The 24003-nt window shown below is 36.7% G+C and overlaps 1 protein-coding gene across 2 annotated transcripts in view; it reads right to left on the reverse strand.

Annotated features, from left to right (window-relative positions):
• Abl2 (ABL proto-oncogene 2, non-receptor tyrosine kinase) overlaps positions 1 to 22110 on the reverse strand; it is a 30051-nt gene extending 7941 nt beyond the window's left edge. For both annotated transcript variants that reach the window (XM_010630235.2, XM_010630234.2), the window contains exons 1-10: positions 21964 to 22110; positions 16572 to 16634; positions 15369 to 15539; positions 11402 to 11697; positions 8594 to 8866; positions 5413 to 5497; positions 3879 to 4056; positions 3083 to 3267; positions 1181 to 1333; positions 241 to 330 (exon numbers count right to left, since the gene is read on the reverse strand). In XM_010630235.2, coding sequence (XP_010628537.1) covers positions 241 to 330; positions 1181 to 1333; positions 3083 to 3267; positions 3879 to 4056; positions 5413 to 5497; positions 8594 to 8866; positions 11402 to 11697; positions 15369 to 15539; positions 16572 to 16634; positions 21964 to 22075 — 1606 coding nt within the window. In that variant the 5' untranslated portion in view covers positions 22076 to 22110. The remainder of the gene's footprint in view (positions 1 to 240; positions 331 to 1180; positions 1334 to 3082; positions 3268 to 3878; positions 4057 to 5412; positions 5498 to 8593; positions 8867 to 11401; positions 11698 to 15368; positions 15540 to 16571; positions 16635 to 21963) is intronic.
• Positions 22111 to 24003: the final 1893 nt, after the last annotated feature.

Raw genomic sequence — 24003 nt, forward strand, 5'->3', positions numbered from 1 at the left:
ATTAATATTATTTATAGTGAGAGTGAATTAATTTCTAATAAAAATGTAATTTCAACATTAAATACACAAGACAGAGAAGTAAGTCATATTTCAAAAAGGGCACATAAGAATAATAAAGGCCAACTATTACCTTGGTATCTTGAAACAGACACAAACTGGAGGGGCTGTCCATTTTTGAAAGTAATGACTGTCACCCCCGCGCTACACTATCTACCAACAGTTCATTCACCAGACGCTCACCTTCAGAAATGCTAGAGTCGTGGAACATGGTTTCAAAAGCTTGATGGGTTTCAGCAAAAGAGGGCCTGTCAGCAGGGCTCCACTTCCAACCTGTAGGACAGGTAAAACAGTATTAAAAGCTCCTCACCACAATTATGTGTACCCCGTAGCACTCTAAAATCACGCACGCTTATTAGTCACAGTGTCTTCACTATGGTAGTGATGCAACTGCTTCTCAGTTCTAAACTCAGAAATAAAAGAACTCACTTCCTGAGCCTGGTCCTCGGTTCGCATTCCCTCTACTATAAGGATGAGGAAAGGCAAGGAAATGATTTTTTACAATGGCGAGTTTTTTTTTTTTTTTTTTTAATAGAAATGGAGTTAAAAAAACAAACCTGCCCTCAAACTTTACAAAGTCTGACTTTATAATAAAGAATCAAGTGTATATAATCTAATTCAATAGGGAATCAGAAAAAGATGCTTAGAATTCACATTGACAAACACCAATGCTCAATGAGAAAATAATATAAAACGTGTATTTGAACACAACTGCAATTTACTACTGAACTTCTTAGTTTCTCATCTTCCAGCGGTCCAAAGCTTTTGTTTACTTGTCACGAAGGTTACTTTTATGAATTCTCCATAATTTTTATATTCTTATTTAGCTGAAAGTAGCACTCTCCTACTTTAGTATGCAAATACAATTTCTTATCATCTTATTATATATACAAATATTTTCAAGAAACTAGATAGATATTTGGGCCACAGACAACTATTCTTAGGATTCCAAAAGACTCAATGGTGTATCATATACTATGCCAACTGGCTGAACAATGACACACTATTTAAATGTCACGAAGCTAAATTCAATCTAACAACAGTAAGAGGAAAAGTGTTTCAAATTTTGCTAATCACCCCCACTGGCTGGTGTTTCAAAATCAAAGTATGCAAAAATACTCACATGCTCTCATAAGCTCATAAACCTTAGGGGGACATCCCTCAGGCTGCTCCATTCGATATCCTTTTTCCAGCAGATCATAGACCTGAGACAAGTCAATACCTGGATACGGTGACATTCCATATGTAGCAATTTCCCATAAGAGTACCCCAAAAGCTGCGTAAGGGATTAAGAAAAAAGCCTAATGTTTTGTCTTGATTTATTATTTATATCATTAGATATCTCGTCTTTAAATTTTGGATCATGATCAAACACTGTTACAATATTAACATATCCTTTTACCAATTCTTAGCATGACCTGTCTTCCTAAGATATCTCTCACAGGAATGCTATAGAGCATTTTAAGACAATTCTCTGTACACATCCTAATTTTATTTTACTACAGTCAGGGAAAATATACTATGATCATATAAAAAGCCTGCAGCATAATCCAACTAATCTTAGAACAGTCTTTGATTTATTTCATGAGTTGTTTTATTTGTTTTTGTTTTGAGACAGGGTCCTGCTATAAGTCCATGCTGGCCTTGAACTCACTATGTAGACTGTGCTGGCCTTGAACTCATGGTGATCCTCCTGCTTTAGCCTCCTGAGCTGTGGGATTATAAATGTATGTCAACACACCCAGCCACGTTTCATGACCTTTTCTTGTTTGTTTTTTTTGAAACAGGGTCTTGCTATTATATAGTCCAGGCAGGCTTGAACTCACTAGGCATCCCAGGTTGGCTTCAAACTCACTGAGATCTTCCTGCCTCAGTCTCCCAAGTGCTTGTTTATGATTATAATTACATGTTTCATGATTTCAAAGTCAGCTAATAACAGTAAAAAAACTGACTCAGGTAAAATTCATAGTAAAAAAAATGTGCTTGATTTTGTCAAAATTCCATTAACTCTGTACTTGAGCTTTCTGGTAAAAAATGACTTAGACTCCTATAACTATTTCTATTTTCCCATAACCCAAATGTCCTGACTTGTCCAATTTACTAATCCTCTACAAAGTCATTCTGCTTCTCAGAGCAGTATAAACAAGATCAGTTATAAAGACAAACTAGCATAATGCTTCCCTGGAACACAATTTTCTGTGTCATTGAGCTTTGCAAATGAGCAATAAAACAATGTGAAAAGTAGCCAGCTTTACAGAAATAATCATTAAAATTCAATTTCAGATATAGACTGTGACCTCTTCAAAGACACAGACTTTTTATTGGCATGGGACCTTGCTATGTTGCCCAGACTAGTCTTGAACTTGTGGCCTCAAGTGATCCTCTTGCTTCAGCCTCATAAGACTACAGACTGTTATTATGCCCAGCTGCAATACTTTTTTTGATCATCATACAAAAGAGAAGCTCTAAAGGATTAAGGCATTTATAGATGCTTTATAGATCACATGCCTGTAATCCCAGAACTCAGGAGGCTGAGGCAAAAGGATCCTGCCAGTTCAAGGCCAGCCTGAATTACATTATAGGGCCGTGTCTTCATTCAATCCCTCCACCACCCAAAAACAAAATTAGGGCATTTATAAAGACAATATAAACTGGTTGTGGTGGCACTCTGAGAGGCCAGGGAAAAAAATACTTCAAATTCAAGCTCAGCATGCACAACTTAGGGAGACCCTGTCCCAAAATAAAAAAATAAGGTTGGGGACTTGGCTCAGGGGTTTTGCCGCCTGCCTCACAAGTGCAAGGGCTGGAGTTTGGTCCCTGGTACCAAACCAAACCAAACCAAACCAAACACAAAAGGGTAATGTAGCTCAGTGTGAAGGCCCTGGGTTCAATCACCAGTACCAGGGAGGGAGGGAGGTAGAAAAAGAGAGAGAGGCACATGCAGAGGAAGGAAGGACAGAAAGAAGGAAGGAGGGAAGAAAAGAAAAAAACAGTAACACATGTAGGAAATCCCTTACAATCTTACCCCAGACATCTGATTTAATTGAGAAGGTATTATAGGCAAGACTCTCTGGTGCTGTCCATTTAATGGGAAACTTGGCTCCAGCATGAGCAGTGTAGGTATCTCCAGTCATCAGTCTACTTAAGCCAAAGTCAGCTACTTTTACCACATGATTTTCTCCCACTAGGCAGTTACGTGCTGCAAGATCTCTGTGGGAAAGAAAACCCTAATGTGATTACATTCAAACGGTAAGAAAATGGTTATGAATACTCTATCCTTGGTTCTCTGTGCTATAAGCAGTTGGTAAGTGCTGACAGATGTAGTATTTTATGATAATCACTAACATGGTAGAGAGCTACTAATTTATATATATCATTTGTAGAATACTCATCAAGAGGCAGTTATGTGAAGGCAGAATAAAATAAGTTTCTCTGTATAAGCACATTGGGATAGAGGAACAATAGATGCTTTTCTATTCTACAAGGCTTTAAACATTTTAGTTTTAGTAAAACAGAATGCTATTTAAAAAATTCAGCCACTAGATGGAGTAAGTGTCTTGGATACGGTGCTGTGCAAAAACAGCTTTCAGTACTGAGAAAAAAAAGTCGCTCAATACTTCTATCAGTAAAAGAGGTCTAAGGGTTGGAAATAACTTTATAATAGGCCCTGTGAAATATAGAATTACTTTCGTAAATCATCTGAAAATTTCGGAGGTTTTCTTCCCTTCATCTTTTTTTTCTTCCTTTCATCTTTATGTCAAGCAAGATGGCTCCGCAGCCCAGTCACAGGCAATGCAACAGTCAGGTTTTACTTTACACACCTATGGATGAAATTTTTCTTCTCTAAATACTCCATTGCAGAAGAGATCTGAGTGGCCATGTAAAGCAGCACAACTGCAGTCACCTCTTCTCGGTTGCATTCTCGGAGATAATCAAGCAGATTCCCGTACGGCATGTATTCCGTTACAATGTAAAACGGTGGCTCCAGAGTGCACACACCTGGCAGAAGGACAGAACTTGTTTTATCAGCACATATTCAAATCAGCCAGACCACTCTGGCCAAGAATATGACAATGTTTAGATCCAGTTTGGCAGCAATTTTATCCCCTTCTTACCACCATATTCTCTGGAAATAATATACAATATGGTAAAAAATAAGAAGTTGTTTGATAAGGGATTCTTTGCTTCTACTGTTTTCTAAAAATTCATATATGCCTTTGAGTATTTGCCTGCTTGAGGAAAAGGAGAGTTACCTGTATTAATTCTGTAAGGTTACTAAAATTTAGTACCAGAATACTAAAACTTCCAGTTCATACATGCCCGTGAGTCCCCTCCTCAAATGCATGCTGACAATGAGTATCTGAAAGTAATACAGCGGTGCCTATGTTGAAGACGATGGAAGCCCTGTAGCAATGCTTATAAAAATATTTTAACTGTTTCTGTAGACGAGGATTTCATTCCTCTATCATAGTTCCTTATAAAGAATCAACAATAAACCATTTCCTCGAGACAGTTTGGCCAAATGAGAAAAAAGAAACTCGCCCATTTTGCAAAAGGCTTAGTTAAAGGTTTCTCTGTGACCTCAACACGTAAGCTAATCTATTCCAGTAACAGCATTTCCTGCTTGCTTTGCAAAACTGATGGCTGTGGTCACAATTTTTGTTTGTTTTGTTTTGTTTTTTGAGACAGGGTCTCACTATGTAGTGAGACTGACCTGGAACTCACTATGTAGCCCAGGCTGGTCTTGAACTTACAGTGATTCTCCTGCCTCAGCCTCCCAAGTGCTGGGATTACAAGTGTGCACCACCACACCCGGCTGTGGTCACAATTTTTAATCTGCTTCTTTTCTATTGTAGAATAATCTTTGCATTTTGTCAAAATGTTTTGTACCATATTAAATGCTTCTGAGCTCTGATCGCCCTAAGATGGAGTTTACTTTAGAATCAACACAGGCCATTCAGAGCTGATTAAAATGGGGAGGGAGGCCTCAGTACTGCGGATTGAAATTATGGCCTTGAGCATGCTAGGTAAGCACTCTACCACTGTTTTTTTGTTGTTGTCGTTTTTTTTGGGAGGGGGGGTACTGGGGATTGAACTTGGGTCCTTGTACTTGGGAGGCAGGCAGCAGAACCACTGAGCTAAATCCCCAACCCATCTACCACTGTTTTTTTATGTCCTTTGTGTGGTGCTAGGGAACCAACTCAGGGCCTTACTTGTGCTAGGCAAGTGGCCTACCACTCGAGTACATCTTCAACCTGTGACAATCGTTCAGTGAAGATGATTTAAACTTGAAGTTTCCACTGTGATTCAAAAGAAGAATTTGAAGAAAAGGGGCTAAGGGACAAACATCTTTACCTAATAGTTGGACCAGATTAGGGTGCTTGATTTCCTTCATCACTGCAGCCTCTTTTAGGAACTCCTCTACCTCCATAGTATCTTCCTAGAAAAAGAATAAAGTAAGAAAGAAAAAAACGAGAGGAACATGACCCCTTCTTAATCTTTTGAGTTAACTCACAATCCTACAATTTTAGCTTTAAAAGTAGAAGGAAGTATCTTTTAATATTTAGCAATTAACTTTTTGTTTCCTGCAGCTATTGAGATGCTCGTGTGATTTTTTTCTGTCCTTACTTTTGCCTATGTGGTATATTACATTTATTGATTTGTGTATTTTGAACCATTTTCCCATTCCTGGAATAAAGCCTACTTGGTCATGATGTATGATCTTTTTGGTGATTTGCTGCGTTCTGCTTTTCAGTATCCTGTTAAAGGTTTTTTGTGTTTTTTTTTTTTAATCTATGTACCGAAAGATTAGTCTGTGGTTTTCTTTTTCAGTTGGGACTTTGTCTGATTTTGAAATCAGGGCAATGGTACCTTCCAGGAATGAGTTTAGAAGTACTCCTTCCCTTTCAATTTCATTAAAGAGTTCTGCAGCACATTGGCATTTTATCTTTCTTTAAATTCTTTTAGAATATACTAGTGGGCTGGGTGTGGTGGTGCATGCCTATAATCCCAGCACTGGAGGCTGAGGCAAGAGGATCCTGTGAGTTCGAGACCAGCCTGGGCTACACAGTGAGTTCCAGAGCAGTGTGAACTACATAGTGAGACCCTGTATCAAAAAAAAAGAATACACTAGTGAATTCACTGGGTCTTTGGCATTTGTGGTCAGTAGGTTTTCAATTATTGCTTTAATTTCACTGTTATTTGACTCTCTATGGTGTTTATGTGTTTTTCGTTCAGATTTGGTAATTCCTATGTGTCTAGGAATCTGTCCATTTCTTCACGATTTTTTGTTGGAAATATAATTTTTCATAGTATTTACTAATGATGTTCTGGATTTGGGCAGGGTTCTCCACTGTGATTTTGTCATTTTCTCTCTTTTTTGGACAGAGTCCTGCTATGTAGTACAGGCTGGCCATGAACTTGTGGTGATCCTCCTGTCTCTGCCCCCCAAGTGCTAGCCATTCATTTTTAACTGTACTGATGTGGATTTTTTATTTCCTTCCTTTATAAATTAGGCTATTTTGTTTATTCTTTCAAAGAAGCAGCTCTTCAACTCATTCTTTGCACTGTATTTTTAGTTTTAATTTCATTAATTTGCACTCTGATCTTTCTGATTTCCCTCACTGTACTAGGTTTGGACTATTCTTGTTTTTCTAGGACCTTGAGGTGGTGTATCATTAGGTCGTTTATTTGAGCTTGCTCTCGGGAGTTTTTTACTGTAAGCATTCAAAACAATAAACTTCTTAGGACTCTTCATTGTGTCCCACAGACCCTGGTATGTTGTACTGGCATTACAGTCTGATTCTAGAAATTATTTCATTTCTTCCTTAATTTCCTCTGTGTGATCCACTGGATATTATAAGTGTGTTAATGTCCAGGTGAACGTACAATTTCTGTTGGAAAAGATTTTGTTTCACTGGGCTGTTCTATTTCTCTGTCAATTATGACACATAATTTTGCAGGATATATTAATCTGAGTTTAAAGTTGTTTTATTCTAGGTCTTGAAACACTCCAAACTCTCCTAGCTTTTAAAGTTTCTGCTGAAAAGCCTGCTCTATTCCTAACAGGTTTACTTTTATAAGTGAGTCATCGTTTTTCTCTGAAAGTGTCTGAGATTCTGCCTTCCTTTTGGATTTCTGGGATTTTTTACTATATGCCATGAGGAGCTTCTTCACTCTTCATAATTATTTGGAGCTCTATATGCTTCACCTATATGTAGTAAATTCTTTCTCCAGACTTTGTCTTTTGATATGATTTCTTTAAGTAGGATTTTTTATTCCATGTATGCTGCCCTCCAATTTTTCTCTAACTTCTCAGGTTAGTCTTAGCATCGTTTCACAGCTATTTGACCAATCTTCCTTTTTTTTAGGTATCTCTGAGTATATTATTTTGTGCTTCCAATCTGTCCTTGAAGCCCAATACTCTCCTCACATAGGTCATTTCTGCTATTCAGATATAGTCAACATTTTTTTTTCTCCATGATACTCATTTAGTACCTCTTCATGGATGCTATTTCTTTGGTAAATTTATCATTCATATATTAAATAGTTTTGATTTTTTATGTGACTTTTCTTTAACTACAATGATCGATTTGTTAGTTCCTCTACCTGTTTGGTGATAATTTGAGTTCACATATTTTGTTTGTGTCTTCTTTGATCATTTTGTATAGCTTAGAGATGTGATGTTTGACTTCCTTTCATTAGTACACCTTAGATCTGATTTGGGAGAGTTAGAGCCTTTACAGGATCTTGTTGCCTTGTTTTTTTGTGCTGAGGGTTAGGTTAAATATGTGAAGAAATTCTGTTGCTGGTACAAATATCTAGTTAGGTTCTGTTTCCAGGTGATGTGATCTAGGCTTTATTTGTCAAGAGGTATTGTCTGCCACTTCAACCTACTCAAGTTTAGTTGGGGTTGGACAGTTATATCTCTGTCTTCTAGGGTTTCTAGCAATTTGCCTGTGGATCTTCTACTCCTGTAGGTCACAAGGCAACAGAAGGCTGTGACAGAGCCATGTGAGCCTCCAAAATAGAAGAAATGGAGCCTGGCAAACAACCCTATAATTGATACCAGGATGCTTAAAGAAGAGACAGGGTAGTGTCAGGAAAAACATTTCTGTGAATTGAAGAAAAAGAAGTGATCTAATTGCATGGAAATGGGAAGAGCAAAAGTCAAAGAGAGAAAGCACACAGTAAGAAAGCACCCGTGATTCTTAGACAATGCATAAAGAACTCTGTGTCCACCAGGAGTCACTCTCAGGAAGCATAACTACTGTTTTCCTTTATAACATAATTTGCTTCTAAATTCCCACAAAGATATACATGGAAAGTCTCCCCAGAGACAAACCTGTCCCACATGTAGGTTAATCTACTCCTGCATTGTCAGCAAAGGCACTAAGGTTAATCATTAGAATTTGCTGATGTGTTTGGCACTAGTGGGTGGAAAGTTCCAAAGTTAAAGAAGGGCATACTGATACTTCAAAGTGATTCAGCACACACACAAAAAGATGCCTGAAAACTGTAATTCTCAGCAACCCACCTTCAATGTTTTCACAGCAACTGTAAGGCTATATTTTTTCCAGACACCAACATAAACCTCTCCATACTGACCGCCCCCAAGTTTGTGCTTCATGGTAATATCTGTTCGTTCCATTTCCCATTTGTCATGGATGGGGGACACACCATAGACTGTTGGTTTATTACACTTGGGTGCTGGGTAGTGTAATGTTGTCACCAGCCCATCAGCCACTGTGGAATGATGGTGAACAAGCTCTGCCAAGGTGCTAAAGCGGCTCTCAGCAGTTACATACACCTGACAAGAAAAGAAAAAATAAACACTAAAACTAAACAACCTGAAAAGAGATTAGGAGTTTTCAAAAAAGAAAAGAAAAGAAAAACGCGCATATTTCACTGGCCTGAAGATACAAGATAGGAGGTTATCTTAATTGAGGTACATAGTTAAATGATGGTGGCAAGGGCAAACATAAAACTTGATTGTTTTTTGCCATTCTGGGGATTGAACCTAAGTCTTCTGCTCTGAGCTACATCCCCTTTTTTATTTTTTTCATTTAGAGACAGAGTCTCATTATTTTGCTAAGCTGCCCATGCTGGGCTGGAACTTGGAATTCTCCTTCCTCAGCTTCCCAAAGTGTAAAGCTCAAATTTTATTTAAACAACCCTTCTTACTCTTCCTCAATTAACTCAGACTTGGGGAAAACTTTCAATGTTTTTCTGTGGATCATCAAATTCACTGGTCTCCAAGTAATTTCTTAGCAACAGGACTGTAGAATTCAAATATATAAGAACGCTAAAAAGAGATGTTCTGAATAAAGTAGGCGGCAGGGATTGGTAAACTAAGTTAAAGAAATGCTACATAAGAATTTTGCACAGAGCATGAGGAGGAGGGTATTATAATTTTATCTTAATAATTTTAATTACAATGTGCTTTTAAATATTGAGGCCATTTTTTAAAAAGAACTATAACTGGACTTCAGAGCATTAAGCAATAAGAAGGATCAAGTAAGATAATAGTCTTCAGCTTTATCTTCACCTTCCAAGGGAGTTTGTTGCTTTTAAAAAAGAAACTTGTTTTATTGTACACACACAAGAATACAATTCACAAATGGAGAACTGATGATGTTTAAAAATAAACTCTGTATGCAAATATTACCCACACCAAGAATTTTCCTGCAAAAGTAACCTCTATACTCATTTTTAACATCTTAGATTAGCTTTACTTGAACCATATGCACATGAAATCATACAATATATATTATCTGAGATTTTCTTTCACTCAATTTTTATTGCAGTATAATTCACATACCATAAAATTCACCATTTGTACAATTCAGTAATTTTCTAGTATATTTACAAAGTTGTCCAACCATCACTATCTAAATTCCGAAATGTTTCCATTACCTTGGAAGGAAAATCATATTTATCCCCTCCCAAACCTGTGGCAATCACCAGTCCCTTCCAACCAGTCTTACATGCATGAGGTTCATCTATAACAGGGCCTGTAAACTTTTATAAAGGGAGGAAAGACAGGTATTGCTGGTTTATGGCTATAAGGTCTCTGTTGCAATACTCAGCTCTGCCTAGTAATAGAAAGTAGCTATAATTTAGTACATAAATAGATGTGACTGTATTACAGCAAAATTTTATTTATAAAAGTAGGCAGCTGGCAGGCCATAGTTTTTCCTGTGATGCTTTGTGTAGAACTCTATCTTCATTTCTGTTGTTATCAGAGATTCCATTTTATCAGCACACCACAATTTATTAATCCAGTCTACTATCCTTAGATATTTGGGTGTTTCCAGTTTGGGCTACCTATTGTTGTAAAGATTCCTGTATGTATCTTCTGGCACACATGTGTGCTCATTTCTGTTGGAACTGCTGAGTCTCTCTTACATTATGACTTACTGATTCTATCTGAGCCACAGGGCAACATACTATGCATGTATGTATGATGGTGCAAAAACAGAGAACTAACAATCTACTTTGTACCAACAGTTATGTTTTACAGAAATAATGTTATTTAATCTTTACACAATTTTATGACAAGTAGGATTTCATAATAGGGAAAGTGAGGCTTATGTAAGGTCACAAAGTCAAAAAATGATGCTTGCTCCAAAGTCCATGCTTTTCTCCTATGATGCATACCACACAGAGGGGAAGAATGGAAAAAAAAAGGACTCAACCTAAATTACTGTTCAATAGAAGAGAAATGTTATAAAATACAAGAGTTTCATTATAACACATTTATTCTCAGATGGCTGGTCTTCCCAACATACAAACTACTAAATGACTGAATGATCTACTTACATTAACATAAATTAATGATCAACACCAGTCTCAAGAAATCTAAATTACTGGGCCGGGGATTTCGATTTTAGCACCTGCCTTCCAAGTGCAAGGGCCCAAGTTCAATCCCCAGTACAAAAAAAAAAAAAAAGAAAAGAAAAAAGAAAAGAAAAGAAATCTAAAGTATTATTCTGTGAACTTGCATTAAAGCTCATTCTAATTTTCAACTACACAAGGTTAATTTAGAAATTTTACACCAATGTATTTAACGTGTATCTGCGACTTGATTAGAACAGCTAACTTACATAGTTTCTTTCATTACCTTCAAATCTAGCTTATCTTTATTAATATATTTCTTCTGAATTTAAATTACTGTACTGTTTTTGAAAACAGCAAATTCTCTCTAACATGCCAAATAACCTGAACTCACACACAAAAAATTTAATTTCATATTGGACATTAAAAACTACAGTCCACATTATCAACTTATTGTTTCTACAGAGCAGCCAGCCCACACCTAGAGGTGGTTACTGGCAAGACTTACCTTGCCATCTGTGGTGGTATTGATCCTGTAGTGATACACACGGCCCTCGTACCTGAGCGAGATGGACAGCTGCCCGGGGCTGCTCTCACTTTCTCGCACCAGGAAACTGCCATTAATCAGGCTGCTGAGTAGGTACTCTGCTGCACTGCGTGACACTGGCCCATGGTACCAGGAATGCTTTTCCAGGCTATTTACTGGAGTGATGTAGTTGCTTGGCACCCAACCCTGTCCATTCTTAGAGCGAACTTCACTCCACTCACCATTCTGGTTGTAACCAAGGACTCGCAGCTTTTCACCTAGTCATGGAGTCATCATAGAATGAAAGGAAAGAAGTTAAGATTTTATTTCAAATGGATGTAGAGTAATGTCAAACTATAAACTCACTGGATCAAAGACTTTTATGTGCCAATTTTTTTAAATGATGAAAAAACAGCTGGCTGCTCACCACATCCTGACATCTCTTTAGTTAGTAGCTTTAAACTTCACGAACACAGTCAGAAACGGCTTTCTGGTACTTAATGATTTTTAAAGACTTATATATATCATCTAAAAAATGTCCTCATGAAACTGTATGGCATACAAAGATCACTGAAATGACTAGATATGATAGTGCAAGAAAAATAAACTCTCCGTCAAAATAGTTTATATGGTTCAGTGTTAACAATAAACCAGGATTAGGGAAAAGACATATGAAATACAAAGTTACTTCTAAACTTCTCTTGAAACAGGCAATAAAACTATCAGTGTAGGCCAGGAGTGGTGGCACATGCCTGTAATTCCAGTACTTGGGAGGCTGAGGCAGGAGGATCGCTTTGAGTTCGAGACCAGCCTAGGCTACATAGTGAGTTCCAGGTCAGTCTCAACTACATAGTGAGACTTTGTCTCAACAACTCCCCACTCCAAGCTATCAGTGTAAACAAACATACAAAACCACAGATCAGAGTTTTCAGAAATGTTTTTCTCGGCAAGAAAAGTGTTTAGTGGAACAAGGGGTAGGCAGTGAGGACTCCTAAAACACAATCATTTCCAGGACTCGGTTTTAAAATAGTTTCCCAATATAGTTGTTTCCCTTCCCATTCTCCATAAAGAATGACTCACTCCTACCCATTCCTCTAAAATTAGTGTGTGGGAAGGGAAGCTGACCCTAAGTTGGAGTCCAAATCCAAAGTCACTTAGTGCATCTCTGCTGTCAACTTCACTGTCCTTGATTTTTCTATTCAAGTTGTGAACATCAAACGTAGGTAACAATATACATTTTCCCCTTATATTCGTGGAGATTAGAAGCTTCTTGGAAAAACAACAATGGTAAAAGAGATATCACTAGCAATACAGAAATGTTAATCTAAGGATCATTGTAGTGCCCCAGGCTCTTATCTCTGAAGAGATGCAAGTCTTCCTACAGAGTTCACACCTATTTTTTCAGTGTTAGAAGGAAAAAGAAAGTCAAATTCATCAGAACCATATGGCCCAGAAGTTACCAGCAAAGGCTACTGAGGAAAACTTCAAAATAATTATTTTGGTAGCCATCTATCTTTGACTAATGGCCTATAGCAATGTTTACCATAAGATAACTTTCTATCATCCTCTATTATCTCATCTGAGACATCTGGATATGAGAAAAAACACAAAAATGTGTATGTACACACATACACTATATACAGACAGCAGTACGTGGCACAGTGGTGTGTGTGTGCGCCTGTGTATATACTTGACAACTATACTTATAGAAAATAAAAAGGGAAAAAGGAACCTTGCTAGAAGAAAAATAAACATGTTGTTTTATAGCTTTTCTGTATTGGCCTATAAGGATAAGAAGTAAAGACCAAGTTTGTGAGTGTATTTTTTTACATTGCTATGTCTTCAAATAGAATTGATAATTACAGACTACTGTAATAAGGATATAGTCATTTCTTGTTAATAGGAGAATTTTCTACTATAGGAGTTTTGTTTTTCCTCATACTGGGAACTGAACTCAGGACCTTGCTCTTGTCAGGCAGGCACAGTGCCACTGAGCCACATTCCCAGCCCAGGAGTTTTTATTTTTTACTACCATGGAAATAAATAGGGCAAGAGCTAGTAAAGAGGCAGATGTTGGGGCTTTTGACAGAGGAATCTTAAAAGGAACTTTCCTTTTTGTTTTTGGTACCAGGGATCGAACTCAGGTCCCTGCGCTTGTGAGGCAGGCAGCAGAACCACTGAGCTAAATCCCCAGCCCCTTTCCTTTCTTTTCTAAGACAAGATCTCATCAAGTCGCCTAGGCTGGCCTCAACTCCTGAGCTTAAGTGATCTTCCTGCGTCAGCCACTCAAGGCACCAGTGGGTCCAGCACAATTTTTCTTTTTCCTTCAAGCAAAGTATCATCTTCAAATTGTTTAATTTTATAATATATTTTGTCTTTTAAAAGTATAAAGTAGCTTTAGCATGACATCATTTTATATTAGTAAGATCAAACATAAAAATCTGGTATTTCATGGATTTTAAAAGAAGCTACTGCTGGCCATGAAATAAAGGGAATCCCAGTCCGTTAGGCAGCAAGCGCACTATTAGTTGCTATAACTGGTAACTGAGAAATAACAGACTTTCTTTATTAATGTTTCCTTGGTGACAGAGCTATCTTGGAAAATACTGAAAAGAAAATTATACGTAGGAAAGAATGTTCTGAGTCACTGCTTTGCAAATTTCTTCACTGAAGTCTCAGTGAGGGTAAAACACTGTTGTCCAAAGAGACTACCACATAGCAGAGTACTTGTGAAGTCCTTCATTCTAGCCTCAAACTTTATGTAAAATCTTCCTGACTGCATAAACATAATCCCTGTATATATACACATATCATCACCACCCTGCCCTAAAACTACCCAAAATCTTTAATGATACCAGAAGATAATGTACTTTTACTTTTGCCAAGTCTCTGAAACTCCTGGCACATGCACACATGGCAATCACACTCACTCAGGACACACCTACACATCAATTTGAGAAACCCAGTTTTAAGGAGTTTTGCTTTTGATGTATCTGACTGATTTTATAAGTTGATGTATATAAAAATTTTATATAAAGGGTAATATGTTCCTTAAGTGGGGAGAAGCTTGTCTTATTGATTTAAGATAACCATTACCATCTGAAACCTTGTTCTGACCCTTACAAATCATCCAATTCATGTGGACAATGAGAAAGACTCCATTTTCCTAAATCTCAAAAAAGTTCCACTTTTCTCATCCTTGTTCAAAAAATAATTAGCGATTTTACTTGGTCGTGTTCTTAATATTCCCTTTTTGTAAGAATTTGCTACTGAAATAAACTACTACTCTCTATTGCAACAGATTTACTTTCTACTATTTCTTTCCTACTATTTCCTTCATTAACCCTTAGAAAAACAAATGGTAGACATTTAGATTGTCTAGACCAGTGCCACTCAAAGCTGGTCCACGATGAGGTAAGAGCCTTGTGTCCACAACGTAAACATTGGGCTATTATATTTGTATAGAAAGTCTTATTCCAAAACTGAAAATGTTTGCTGAACAAAACAGTGTGTCCCTAATGATGTAGTTGGGGTACAAATTCTTAATCTTACTGTGGAGCTGGTAATGAACAGTTCTCGTATGGGCAGTCAGTCCACACATAGCGTTTCTGAGTAGCACTGGGGCCTGGCACTTTGACTCATCTTAGACACAGTTCAACTAGAACAGATGTATAGTCTTACCTTGTGGTAGATGAATGCTAGCATATTACATATAGCACACAGTTCTGAGAATAGGGATTTTTTTTCCTAAGGTGCTTTAACTTGTTTTATAAAGTAGAGTTATAAGGCAGTATCTTACACAAGGTAAAAAAGAATGAAACAAACATAAGCTTCTGGGCCCAAATCACCCAATTAATTTTAGTGGCAGAAACCAAAACAGGCCTCTTTTTATTTCTTAACCACTATGAAAGCTAGAAAGTTAGAGGATGCTACACAGAAGAATCCTTACCTTTAGTGATGCTGAGTGTGTTATCACCACTTGCTACAAAATCATAAAGTGCAACAAAGAGATTAGGGTCACTCTCAGTGGCTCCAAGTAAGTTCTCCTTGGAGCTCCACCTGATGGCTTCATTTAGTGCCTGGGATTCAACATCACAACCATAGGGGCGGTGCGAAGCTTCTGAAAGACACAAGGGAAAGAAATTGGTACACACAGTATTTTTAGGGGCTGGTCTACACTAACAACTCCAAAGTGGGACAGAACTGTACAGTTTGTGGAGTCATGAAGACAGAGCAAGTAGGTAGTGCATCTCCAAAGCATGAGGCTGCCATTTATTTGTTGAAAATATAACAAAATAGAGAAAAGTCCACAAAACAAGAGTTTAGTTCTGATTTAAATGCATTTACTAAAATCAGATATAAATTCAGAGCAAAGGTACAGGTTTCTCAAAACAAAAAATTTAAAGACTGCTGGCTTTATAAAATATGTAGAGTATTCTATTGTAGAATAAGAAATGGTTATGTTTTATAAGTATATTATAAATCCAGACTCTATATCAAAAATTATAGAAATAGTGCTCCTGGCAAAACAATCCTAAAATTATCTGATAAGTGAAAGAGCATGCTTTGGTTTAATGAAGAATATTCTTGTCCCTACAAAATATCTTTTTATGTTATAATGGCTTACAATTGTTCAGTTTTAATAACTTATTTTTTTAAACTGTAACTTCTTTTCCAGGGTAATTTTTGTAAAATGATGATAATTTAATCAGTCCTAGAAAACATCACAGTCAGTGGGCATTCATTGAGTTTAGTTTCTCTTGTGCAGTTGTTGAAGTTCTGTAAGACCTATTTCTTCCTCAAAATTTACAGCTTCTGTATTTATTTATCCTACACAGGTAATCTCTGTATCATCTTAAAGATCACCTGTTTTCCATAGCCCAGGTCAGTTATACAAGAAATCCACTGTTCTTCCAGTTTGGATTTTCTTGATCTTTGAGACTTTTTAGTGGCTGCTGCCAAAGCAAACTATCCAACTGTCTGTCATATCATAGTTTTCTATTATGCTTCTCTCCATTCAAATTTTATTTAAAATTGGTTTTATCATATTTGAGGGGAAAACCCCCCGAATCTGTGCTTTATTCTACTTTATGCCGATTCCCTTCTCTAGCTCTACTTTCATACCTTAGTTCAGATCCCCAACATCTCTCACCTGGACTACTGCCTCCAGTCTTGTCCCCCTCAAATCCATCCTCCACACAGCTGGCAAAGTGATCTATTTAAGACAAAAATTTGACCACATCACTTTTCTTAAATTTCAACAGTTCATCACCAAGCTGTAAGCCTCCTTTTCATGGCCTTCAAGACTTCTCATGACCAGTAAGTGAAGACCTACTGCTCCAGCTTCCGCTCTCACTCCTCCACAGCTCTTCAGCATGCACGATGCTGCCTCCCACCTCTGGCCTCTGTTCGTGCAGCCTGGTACACCTGCAATGGGTTCTGTCAGCCTCCTTCATTTCACAACTCTCTGCTCCCCTAGGAATCAATAATCTCACCCTGGGAAAGCTCACACCCCCTCAACTCTGTCCTCTCAAAAGCCTGGCACCTTCTCTATGGTTTTCCAAACTTCACCACCCTCTCTCAATCTGCCAAGACCAATTATCCAACTGTCTGTGTTGTATAATTTTCTCTATTATGCCTGTCGCCTTCTACTCGATTTAAATTTAAAATTGGTTTTATCATATTTGAAGAGGAAAAACCTTTAAATATGTGGTTTTATTTCAAATCCCTATGTTTGTTTCCTAAACTTCACAATATACTCTGTAGGCTAAGAACTGAATCTTTTTGGAAAGGGAACCAAAGATTAAATGTGTTCAATAAGTACTATATTAGCTGAATGAACTAACTTACCCCAAAAATATGTGACAGGAAACAATATGATACATCATAACCTTAAAAACCACATTATGGCAGGGCCTGGTGGTGCACGCCTGTAATCCCAGCACTTGGAAGGCTAAGACAGGAGGATCGCTGTGAGTTCGAGACCAGCCCAGGCTACATAGTGAGTTCCAGGTCAGTCTCAACTACATAGTGAGACCCTGTCTCAAAAAGCCAAAAAAAAAAACAAAAAACAAACAAACAAACAAACAAAACCACCCACATTAGCCAGTGTTTAAAAATTGGCTTCGAAGCCAGATATAGTGGCACGTATCTGTAATTACCACTCTTGGGAGGCTAAGAGAGAAGGATCATGAGTTCAAGGATAATGTGAGCTTCATGGGGAGACCTTGTCTCAAAATAAATAAATAGATTTACTTAAATTAAATTAAAATAGGGCTGGGGATGTAGCTTTGTGTGAAGACCTTGGGTTCAACCCATAAAGTACAGGGGAGGGGGTTTCACAACTACATGATAGAATTTTCTATTGTAGGCTGAAATCTGCAAATTTCCCAATGATTTTAAGAGTTTATTTCACTTCACCACATGCCTCCCTATTCTGAAAGGAAATACTGTATATGTTAAAAATTCTAGAGTTAATCAAAATTTGTTTTACATTTATTAGACTATTAAACTTAAAGATGTCCTGAAAAGTTAAACAGAGGCAGCTGCATCATGCTGTAGGAGATGATGGTCTCCACAGCGAAAAACTGCAATGCAGACAAATTAAAAACATAGAGTAAGATGAAAGCTAATTGAAGAGCAAGTGGTTTCTTAGATAAGCTGTTCAACTTCTCCCATACTGAATAAAATGGTTTCCTCTGAGCACAGACTTTCAAATTAAATATTAACACTGAAACTTTAAAAATTTGACCATTTCAAAAATGTTAATAAATTAAAAGTGTTGTTTTACTATTTTTTTAAAAAATTAAAACAGAAAAAAAAAAAAAAAGTAAAGCCGGGCATGGTGGCACACACCTGTAATCCCAGCACTCGGGAGGCTGAGGCAGGAGGATTGTTGTGAGTTCGAGACCAGCCTGGGCTACACAGTGAGTTTCGGGTCAGTCTCAACTACATAGTGAGACCCTGTCTCAAAAATAAATAAATAAATAAAACAGATACGTTGTTCCTTCTTTGTTTTGTTTTTTTGTTTTTTTGGTACCAGGGATTGAACTCGGGTCCTTGGCTTGCAAGGCAGGCCAACAAACAGCTGAGCTAAATCCCCAGCCCTTGTTGCTCCTTCTTGAAACACAGAGTTGCAGTGAATGGAACAGTTGAATTATATGCCCAGAAAACCAATTTAGGATTACCAAATACACAAAGTCCCATATTATAAGAAACATTCTTTAAATGGTTTGCATGTTCTATATTTTACTTTATTCTAATGAAAAATGAAAGATTACAAAATGACAGTCTTTCACTAAAATCAAAAGACTTGCCAAAAGGAAATATAGGGGAAAATTTACATTTATTATCATTCACAATGAACACCACACGATCCATACTGATAAATGGTTTTTCCCCATGACAGTGGTAATAAATTACAGTGTTTTCTAAATATTGCTCTGTCTGTCATTATCAACAGCTTCAAGTACATTTCATTCTTTTTAGAAAAGGAAAAAAACCTCCCATTTGAAAATATAAGAAAAAGAAAACATCAACTCTGAGGAAAACTTCTGAACTATCTATGATCACGTAGAGATATTATAGTACAAAACAGACACTGAAGCTAACTTAAACCCTTCAGGACAACAAATAGCATATACCTTACTTGGTGAACCCAATATATTTAAATTTAAGATTTGAATTTGAGGGGGAAATCTAATGTATATTGGGAATTATGCTGGGCTTCAAACTTAAACACTAGAAATCACTAATAACACTATTTGAACTTAATATGAAGAACTAGTTTCCATTCCCCCATCTCTACCCCAAATCCCCTTCTGCTACAGAATTCTCCATTTAGTTAATTTCACTGTAGGTGCCGAGACCAAAAATTTTATAACCACTCCTTTCTTGCTCTCACAAACCACCCAATCCACTGAGAACTATTAGAACTGCCTTCAAAAGGATGTGTAGAATCTATCCCTTTCTCTCATCTCCACTGCCACCACCTTGTCACCCCCATCATCTCATATCTGTTATTTAATTAGCTACGAATTTCTATTAGTTTCTATCTCTAGACTTGCTGCCTGTTGTTTATTATCAACACAGCAGATACTTTTATTTAAAAGCCTAAGTCAGACTGTGTTACTTCTCTGCTTAAAACTCTTCAGTGACTCCCCATTTTAGAGTAAAAGCCAAAATCGTTATAGGGCCTGCAAAACCCCTCACAATTTGCCTTGCTCAGTTTCTCTCTTATCTTCTTCCCCTAGCTTACGCCATGCTGATCACTGGCCTCATTGCTATTGCTTGAACATGACAGGGACATTCCTGCTTCAGGATCTTTGCACCGGCTTCTACTTCTGCCTGAAACACTTGTCCCCATGGCACTTCACTCAATACTCTGAGTATGGCATTTTCCGACTATCCTTCCTTAAAGTACATCTAAGAAAATTCCCACATTCCTGTGTCTCTTTTCCTGATTTTTCTCCACAGCTCCTATGATCAGCAACCATACTGCACAATTTACTTATTATTATATTCATGCATATGGTCTAACTCCCCACAATAGAATGTAAATTTTGGAAGGACAGGAACCGTTCTGTTTTGTTCACTGAATAGTAAACAATATCTATCTATATATGAAGCTTTTAAAAAAGATTTGTTGAGTCAGGTATAGAGCTATACGCCTCTAACCCAGCTACTCAGGGGGCTAAAGAAGGATCACAAGTTTCAGGCTATTTTAAGCAAATTCAGCAAGACTCTGCCTCAAAATAAGAAAATAAAAACAAATAAAAAAGGACTGCAGATGTAGCTCAGTGGTAAAGCACTTAGCATGCACAAAGCCCTGGGGTTCAATCTCCAGTACCACCAAACAAAATAAAAAGTCAAATGAATAAATTATGCAAACTGCCATACTCATAGAGGATGCTATGAGAAGACAGAATATGAAACAAAACTGAGCCAGGATGATCACCAATTCTATTATTAATCGCTTCTCGGCCTTCTGACTAAGATCAATTGAAGAATTCTATTGACGACTGTCAGGATATGGGGACATATCTGTAAACGTGTCGTTTATCTCTTCTGGGGAAGAATTCCAATCCCAAAGGACAGCTATTATAGGCAAGTCCGTCTCTTTCAGACCATGTCATTGGACAAAAGGCGAAAGCAGAATGAGATCCCAAAGGACAATTCTGTGTAAAGTTTAAAAGTACACAAGCCAAACATACGGTATATTTCTCAAATATGCAAAGTAATAAATATAGGATAAAAACCATCTTTGAAGTAAAAGTACTAAAGAACCACAGCTTGGAAAGCAGTCGTTTTCATTCCCTGCTCCCCTCCACCCTCGTCTGTTTGGTTGAGTCACAAGATCTTCCTTCCTTTCTTGCTTCTTTCTTCCCACTCACTGTTTTGTTCTCATAGAACTGAGGGTTAATTTCCTGTATAATCCGTCTGCACAGGATATCCACTGAAACACCATCCTACCCACTAGCACAAAACAAAAGAAAAACTTTTCCAAAGGAAAAAGACCCAAAATTTTTCTGAGGCCAAAAATATATACACCTACTGAATCACAAAAAATTAACTAAATAGAGGGGAACAAGCTAAGAAATAAAGACAGAAGATAAAATAAAAGGCTGTGGGAAGAAAGCATCTAAATGTCACAGTGTTGCCCAGTGGGTCTAGTCTTTGCCATTTTTCTCATCAGTTACAATAGGCACGTATGGATGATTCAGATGTGCTGTGCCCGCCCAAAGTGTGTAGGCTGAGAATGTTTTATTTTAGAATAATGTGAAGAGACTACTGAGTGTTAAGATAACTTAGATAGCAAGTTAACTAATCTTCCAATTAATCACTCATATAAAGGTAGATCATGGACATAAGGTGAGACAGTAGAAGACTCTGAATTCTACTTATATTTGTAGCAGAAATACTTTATGACAATTAGTAATTTGGTTATTTTTCTATTGATACACTTCTAGGACACAACAAAAAGAAAATTGAAGTAACAACTTCTACAAAGTATCATGATTAAACAAATTAAAATCTAGACTAAAACTATACTTAAATTCTGAGGTAATTCTGAAACTTACTTTTCTCCAATTGGTCATGCAATAATTTTTATCAGCAAAATTAGAAATCTGTTGCATAGTACATGGAGAAACTAAAAATACAAAATTTCAGTTTAGGCATTTTCAAGTATTTTATAAACTTATTTATCTTGCCAGAAATGCTTCATCTGATTATATAATCTCTAAGGTGCTAATAATTTTTAATATCACTCTTTAAATCTATTAGCTAGTTGGATAAATTCTTCAGTAGTTTTTGATACAGTTTACATTCTTCACATACATCTTAAAATAAATTACTACATATTATTTAACATTCTTCCCACTCAACAAGTATTAAGATTCTACTATGAAATTTTTAGAAAGGCACATTAAGCGTCACTGACCAAGAATGAAGATGATAAATAGTAATACTAATTTTTAAGTATCGCTTCACACCTGAGTTTTGTGCTTATTTACCTTCCCCCAACTATCATCTCTGAACCATACCTGTCCAGTCCGGGAGAGCAGACCCTGAGGCCTCACTGCACAGGCAGCAAAGCAACGTGTCCTGATCTCTGCCATAATTATTAGCTGGAAGGAGAACTGAACCCAGGACCATCCTTTGGTCAGAAGCACCAAAGTTAAACTTTTCTATAAGAGGAAGTCTTAGAATTCCACTCAGACAAGTAATACCACATGCATGTGACATTTATTCATGTGCGCAGTGGCCAGAGGGAACCAATAAAAGGATCAGCATTCACAACTCCCTAAGTGGGAGGAGAGTAACCTGATATCTGGTAATCAGTGAGACAGAACGGGACTGAAGTTACTTTAGAAGCTCTGGAATATTTTAATAACATGTAAGTAAAATTACGACATAAGGCTATGTCAAATACATATGAGTAACAGCTCAATAATAAAATACACTAAGGATCTGTATATCCGGAAAGGTTTTCATTTTAAGGAGATGATGAGGTGAGACCTCAGAGAAATGTTTCCTGGGAAAAACCTAGTTACAAGAAAACACCAAGTACACTTCTAAAATAAAAGAGGAAACGCCTAGTAAGACTCATCTTTTACATCACTAGAGTTAGTTCAAGAAACCACAATTCCAAAGTCAAAGAAATAGTTATCTGATTCAGCTGCACGGCCAAAAGCCAGGAAGTAACTGCCTTCACTTTGGTTTTGTTGCTTGATACATTTTAAAAGACTGCAAAGTGGTACTGAAAATTTTCAAAGCCTAGTCTTTGTTAATACAGAGGATCAAAAATAAATCTTAAGAACTTGAAAATAAGGTATCCTTGTAAGAATTAAACTAGTAAAATCTAATGGATGACTTTGGTGGTGTGTCTTACAAAAATAATACAAGAAAGTATTTGTAACTGTGTTGCTGACAGCACTCATTGCTTCACCAAATAAATAAATATGTACTGAGTGCCTGCTACACATCAGGTACTGTTCTTGGTCCGTACAAGTAACAGGATAAAATCACATGATGGCAGGACTGAAACAGCTAAAAATTTATGGTTAAAATATAAATTATAATTTAATGTTATTAGAGGAAGAATGACCTGATGTTTATTAACAATTTTTTAAAAAGCTACGTTTAATGAAATTAACCTTTAACTGTCAGTGTCATGGAGAAAATAAGAATTAAATGACTAAAGCTTACCTCAAATAATGACTCAGAATTTCAAATACCAGACTGAATTTCTTTTTCTCTGGGTTAGTAAAAGAAAAATTATGGAAAAGGATCTCGATAATGCATGTTCTACCCATATGTAGATTCTGTATCATATAATTTATTATTTAATCATTAAAATCTGCTATTTAGATTATCAGTATATTTTAATTGCTATTATAGCTAAGAGTAAAGAGATAAAATGTGTTAAGTACATAAAATAGAATATTATTCAACATAAAAAGCAACAAATTTTCAATATATGCTATAATACAAATGAACTTGAAACAATATACTAAGTGAAATCCCAGCACTCAGGAGGCTGAGACAGGAGGATTGCTTTGAGTTTGAGACCAGCCTGGGCTACACAGTGAGTTCCAGGTCAGTCTCAACTACATAGCGAGACCCTGTCTCACAAAAAAAAAAAAAAACAACCCAAAAAATACACACACACATACACACAGTGAAATGAGACATATACATAAAAGGCAAATATTGAGTGATTTTATTTGATAAATAGCTGTAATTTTTAATTTCCCCAAATCCAATTCTACAAATGAACGATTGTACAACACTGTCAATATATTTATAGCTAGTCAAGAGTACAACTAAAAATAATTAAAGTGGTAACCTTTATGTAATAGATATCTTGTCAAATTGATAATTGAAATTACTGGGGTCTCCAAGGATCTTTTCTATATATGAGTTGTATTTGTCATTATTTACCATATTTGCAACTGAGAAATGTTGAGTATTTATTAACTCTAAAATAACAATAAACCCATTAATGTAAATAATAATGAAAAGAACATACTATTGATATCTCAGGCTATTATATACAACTTAGACGAATCTCAAAAGCATTA

The sequence above is a fragment of the Fukomys damarensis genome, unplaced genomic scaffold (genome assembly GCF_012274545.1).
Source record: "Fukomys damarensis isolate Sample0158 unplaced genomic scaffold, DMR_v1.0_HiC HiC_scaffold_11, whole genome shotgun sequence".
Classification (NCBI taxonomy): domain Eukaryota; kingdom Metazoa; phylum Chordata; class Mammalia; order Rodentia; family Bathyergidae; genus Fukomys; species Fukomys damarensis.